This window comes from Pterocles gutturalis, unplaced genomic scaffold (genome assembly GCF_000699245.1).
Source record: "Pterocles gutturalis isolate BGI_N339 unplaced genomic scaffold, ASM69924v1 scaffold24911, whole genome shotgun sequence".
Classification (NCBI taxonomy): domain Eukaryota; kingdom Metazoa; phylum Chordata; class Aves; order Pterocliformes; family Pteroclidae; genus Pterocles; species Pterocles gutturalis.
The window spans coordinates 1-6293 of record NW_010103677.1 but is presented as its reverse complement, the minus strand read 5'-3'; the positions used below and the strand labels follow the sequence as shown (position 1 = coordinate 6293).

General features: G+C 37.3%; 1 protein-coding gene across 1 annotated transcript; it reads right to left on the bottom strand.

Annotated features, from left to right (window-relative positions):
• Positions 1–193: 193 nt before the first annotated feature.
• On the bottom strand, positions 194–5628 carry LOC104471458 (periodic tryptophan protein 2 homolog; the record flags this gene model as incomplete). Its single annotated transcript, XM_010086805.1, has 8 exons — positions 194–330; positions 429–499; positions 1252–1395; positions 2630–2850; positions 3374–3509; positions 3906–4049; positions 5063–5162; positions 5534–5628. Coding segments are annotated over 8 exons (1048 nt in total), but the record flags the coding sequence as incomplete, so codon positions are not given.
• Between the last annotated feature and the right edge of the window lie 665 nt (positions 5629–6293).

Genomic DNA, 6293 nt, shown 5'->3' with positions numbered 1-6293 from the left:
ATTTATATATATTTCTAAAAAATATAAATTTCATACAGAGAAAAAACAAAACATTTACGTGAGGCCAAGAATTATGAATTTATATTTTTAAAAAAGTTACAGTAACACAGTTTTCTATGTAAAATAGAAATTCAAGCTGCTTACTACATTATTAAGACTTCAGTTCATATTTCAGTGATACTGCATCACTTACTTTTCCATCCTCCCCTCCAGTAACTATGTATTGTCCATCTGGAGAATATGCTAATGAAACCATGCTGTTGAAATGTCCCTGCTGCTTCAGCACATAGGACTCACTTTGCCATTCCCACACCAAGAGCTGACCCAAACCTACGAACACATGAGAAGAATTAACCAGAATTATTAATACAATGAGACCCTGCAAATGCAAGCCACAAAACACATATAGACCAAAAAAATTTACAAACCTGAACATCCAAAGGCAATCCAGTCACCAGTACAGTTGATAGAAATAGAAGCTATCCTTTGGTCTGAAATACTGAAATAAGAGAATTACCCAACAAACGTGTGTTTCCATGCCTTGTGTGACAAAACTTCAAATCTAGGGATTATTTCCTCTGTTTAAGCAAGTTCTTTGGTTACTTTACTGAGTTTCTGTATGACTAACATCAAAAGCAGCATACACGTTCTTTCTTTTACTATAGTCAAAAACATCAGACATCACTGCCTTATTTAGAATGAAGAGGGTATCTGCATCCCAAAGACATACTTGCCAGCATAGAGTAAAACTCCCTATATTGAAGAAAAAAATATTTTTTTTTGTACAGGGAAATCATGCATTCTTTAGCTACTAGCATCATACAATGATGGAAAAGAACTATGGTTTTATTTTTCAACTTTGAGACAATTTACAGATAATTTTACACATAAAGAACTTTTTTTTTCAGCTATTATCTTCATTTTCTACAAAGAAACTGACAACATGAAGTCCAAAGCATTGAAGAAATCTATAGCCAACAACTAACTACTCAGGAGTTCCTCATTCAGACCTCACTTTCCCATAATAAGCGATAGAACAGATTTATATGGTATTTCAAGTCCGTGATTCTGCCTTTCCAGATAAATACTGAATAGATACTCATGTTTAAGATTTTTATGCTCGATTATTCATCCTTCACTGACAAATAAGGTGTATTCTCAGTCAGACAAGTAAACAAACCCCCCACCGCAAACGTGCCCCCTCCACACAAAATCAAACCAAAAAAAAAAAACCACAATCCCATACCTCACCTCAAGGAGTGGATCAGATTGAAATCTGGAAGCTCATGGAGGTGAAAGATTCCAGAGGCAAAACCAGTAACTAAAAGGTGTGTCTTCTTGTGATAAGCTGCAGATGTCAGATTATTAAAATCTCCCTCTTTATTGAAAAAATACCTGGCATCAAAGAAATAAGAAAAAAGTAAACAATGTGAAAGAAAAGTAGGCTGTTACAGTTGCATTTCAATATAGGCCAAACATTTTGATCAAAGTATCTTGCAATAAAACTAAAAAGCAGTAGTTCCAGGAATTGCTAAATACGTAATTTATGTAGCCAGTAAAAGCTAATTCTCTTCTTTTCCTTAACATCTACAGCTGCTACAGTGATCTGATTATTGGAAGCGACACTTGATCACGTGCAATGAAAGGGACTAAAAGGTAACCTCAGAGGAACAGCACTGTGCATTTCCTTTTGATCATCTAATGCCAATACTCTCATGAATTCACTGGCTATCCTTCTACATGTGAGTACTCTTACAAAGGAAAAAACAGAAGCAATATTCATAAATATTATACAACTGGTGAAGAAGGTTTTCTCAGTTTCTTCGTAGCTGTATTGCTTACTGTAACTAAACAGGTAAGCATCATACGATGGTAAAATAAAAGAGCAGCTGAACAATATCCAACAGTTGTATACTCCAAATTTTTTCAGTCTAGAAGAGATGTTCCCTGAGGCCAATTCCAACCTGGGTTGGGGTAGGGTACTTCTTTATACTGCCTTTACAGTCAGAGAGACTGAGAACAAAAGCCTCATGTCAGGTATTCCCAACTGGCCCCTACAAGCATCCCATCTCTCCCTCACTTCACTGACAAAAGAGATTGCCTGTGAACGTTATCCCTCTTCAAGCATAGCTAAATGCTGTGACCATCTTTGTAAGCCATGTCTCCTTTGATGCGGACAGATAGCGAGATCATTCAGGATGGCATCTCCAAGTAGTTTACCAAAGAGGCTGATGACCTATCTTTATGAAACGCTGCTGTCACCTCTTGAAGTCAACCAATCCCTTCTTGCAAGAACTCAAAGCCTCTATACTTAGTCAGAGGATACAGTACTGAAGATCTCCTCACATTTTTGAGTTTCAAACACTAAAACATACATCATAGATCAGTATTTGATATGTTAATCAGTATCTGATATGTTAAAATTCTGAAGACGAAGGGTATCGCCCTTCATATACTCGAGGCAGACATAACACGTGCTTTCCTGAAACTATTTAAAATGAGGTCTATAGTAAAGTACTAAATCCTGGGCAGAGTTTTATACTGCTTTAAATGAATGATAAAGGGTGAAAAAAGCCCAATATAGTAAATCCCCATAATAACTGTCTTTGGAAAACTTAAAATCACTTACTTCGCAACACGTGAATATTTAACTTTATGTCTAGTCTCTTGTTCATTTGGATTGGCTTTTCCGTGAATTTCTTCACCCTTCGGCTCTTCAAGAAACTCTTCATCATTGTTTGCTGCATTCTCTTCCATAGCTGCATCTTTAGGGGGCATAGGCTTCAAACCATCAAGCTCTGTATCACACTGCCACACACAGAGCGCTGCATCCTGGCTAATTGTGTACAGCTAGAACACAAACACACAAAGGTACAATTACTGTGCGATACATGTGTTGTGCTCTGCTGTCTTGTTATAAATATAGAATTGCAGAAGGGTTAAGTAATTTTGCACTCTATCATTAGGATAACATATTACTTAATCCTCTAGAAATTGAGGTGCTTTGATGTGGAAAATTCACTTGTCCTGAGAACTAGTGATTTACTTCACCTGCCCTTACATAATTTTTTAAAAGAAGGAAGGCAATTTGGTTATCAGTTGTCATTACAGCTAATTAATTTTTTTCATATTTAAAATTATAACTTTAAGTAAGCTATTTAAGCTTACTACCCTTCCAAAGTTTACTGTAAATGTTCACAGAATTTTAAACTCCCAATCACAGCAGAGGAGTTGACAGATATATTACTTACCTATTTTGTAAATTCTGACACATTATCAAAATAGTCAACATCCTTACCTACAGATAAGATTCTGCTTCAACTATTCAAACTATTCAACTTAAAATTCAAGAATGTTGCATGATTATACATACATCTAGACTGTTCTCTTCAAAAAAGCAGGCTACTATTACATCCTTATGCCCTCCAAGTGAGTAGTAGATCAAGTTTGCCCATCGTTCTGCTCCAAATACCCATGTAGACATGTCCTTGCTCCCTACTGCAAAACACCTACAAAAGAAAAGGCAATTTGAATTAAAACACTGGTTTCCAAAACTCTTCACTGTGTGAAGACACCAGTCATCACTTTAAAAGTAATTTTACACACAGAGGTTGGCAACTCTAAGGCGGATGGGATTAAATACATTCAAAAGGTCAACCATGCTCACATTCCTAAGATAGGTGTTTTCAAGCAAGAACGCATTATTGATCCCTAATACATGCACATTTTATACTTTCTAGTCTGCCTAACAATAATATTTTTTTTAAATTCAAGATAGAATCAGAAAAGCCAAAAAAAATTTTTAAAGCTAGTACAATACTTTAGAGCAAAGTAAATGGACTATAACACGCGTACAAATATTAATAATGTGCGCAGGAAGACAGTGCTTTAGTTTAACAACTCACTTGGAATCATCAGTCCAGTCGATACAAGTTGTTTCATCATATGGACCATAGTAAGTTTTGTCCAGAACAAACGCATTAAATTCTCGTTTCCTCCCAGGAGCATGGTACATAAGAGCAACATTGTCTTTTGTAATCACAAATTTCCTGTCATATGGGGAGGAAAAGAGCATATTGCACACAAAGCTGTTAAAGCAAACAACTGTTCAGTACAGCCCGCAATACAACAAAACAAAACAATGTTAAAAAGGTTTCTGCATTACTGAAGTGACAAATATAGATTTTTCTTTTTTAATTCAAAAACAAATCATTTGAAGACTGATATTATCCCCCAACTTCATGAACGCAGGTATACCTTACACATTATAAGACATAAAAATTTCAGTAAAAATCACTTAAGTTGAATAATGAAATATTTATTCTCTAATTCTCACAATAGAAGGAAAAGTTCATTCAAAACAAGACGTTCTATTTCAGCCTCTCTTCACCTCCATATATTGGCCATTTTCACAAATACAAAGCATCTGCATCCCTGTTACACATATTCTCTAATCTGGTCCTGTCGTCAGTATCTAATTCCGTAACACACAACCGTGACTCCAACTTTCAAACAAAAATTCATTCATCATCACTTTAAGTCAATCCAGCTGAGGAATGCCTAAGAAGAGGAACTCCGTACTTTTTCCTCTCACCCTTCTGACGCTTCTGTCACCACGCTTTGAATCTGTGACCATGCAGTTAAAATACAAAGGATGCAAAAAGAACGACTCAATTCAGAGACCTGCCACTTTCAGTAGCACACCCAAGTCTCCAGTGAAAGTGTGCTGCCACCAGCACCATCATGCAACCCTGCAGCACCGACTGTCCCCACCACCATGGGCTCTTTCACCTTACCTATGATACATAATAACAGTTACGACTCACAGCAAATCATCTATGTTTCTAAGAGTTCCGCTATAGACAAACGTCTCAGACACACAACTTTCCAGATAGTATCTTTTTCCAAGGCTTTGCTTTTCCTCTTTTCTTCCCCTCTTAACTTCACAGATAAAGCAACTCCAATCATCAAAAAGCCCACCCTACATTAATGAACAACGCATCACCCCCAGATTGGTCAAAATGTCTTCTTAGTTATTCTAAAGCATACACATTTTACTTACTTGCCGTCAGGGGAGAAGCTGACACTGTGAACTGGCTTATGAAAATAGAAGCGATGTATCACACATTTACCGATCAAACTGACAAGCAAGGCAGCTCCCTCTGTAAGGGCAGAAAAAGGAGGATCATGGAAATAATCCAGTTTCCAAAGAAACCATAACTCTAGCAAGCTTAGTTTATTTCCTTAAAAGGGGGCAGGAAGTACCTCCTCAGAAACTTTTCAAGATAGTGTGCTTAATATATTAAGAAGAGAAATACAATCAAAATTACAAGTCACTTTCTAAAGTCTGTAAATATTTTCTTCTTAAGTTCTGCAAATAAAGACACCCTTCCCTGAAATTCTAACACAATCTTCAAAGCAGAGCACTTCTAATTTGTGTTAAGGTTGAACGCCTAGCAATAGAGACTTTCCTCCTCAGGCTATATTTTTATTTCATTTTTCTATAAAATCAATGCCTTCTTTATGAAAGTACCTTCATCAATTAGTATGGCGAGACTTCCATCTGGAGAGAGCCCCACACACACAATATTAACCCGTGTAGCCAGTGGGAATGTCTCACACTTATTACTGCAAGAAAAAGATATAAAACAGTAAATTGGGTACAAGGATGTAGAAATAACAGTCATCTTCAGTATCACTGAAACATGTTTTGATACCTATGTTAAAGCCGCCAAACCAAGTTAGATGTAAAACCACCGCGACTTTAACTGTCACAATCCCATAAACACCAACTATGTAAGAAATGGGCTCCTGACCAGAATCCTGGCATAAGCAGTACCAGTCACAACTCTGGTCTATAGGAAAAGGCAGATAACAGTCTAAGCTTCACCACATACAAGTGACAGTACAAGACAGAAGCACACAAAGAAACCATACGGCTAAACAAAGTACAAACAATTTTTTCATAGAATCACAGAATGGCCTGGGTTGAAAAGAACCTTAAAGATCATCTAGTTTCAACCTCCTGCTGTGGGAAGGGTTGCCAACCACTAGAGCAGGCTGCCCAGGGCCCCATCCAGCCTGGCCTTGAATGCCTCCAGGGATGGGGCATTTCCTCCTCTTTTTGTTTCTAAAACACATCTTTACATACCTCTTACGCTATTCTCCCCACGGACCAATGTCCAGAAAATCTGCACCGTGCAACACCACAACAGTTATTCTACTAGGCAGGCTTCTGCCTTTTAATGCTAAGCCAGAGACTTTTCGGGCCATTTTGGGAAGGCAAGCCATTC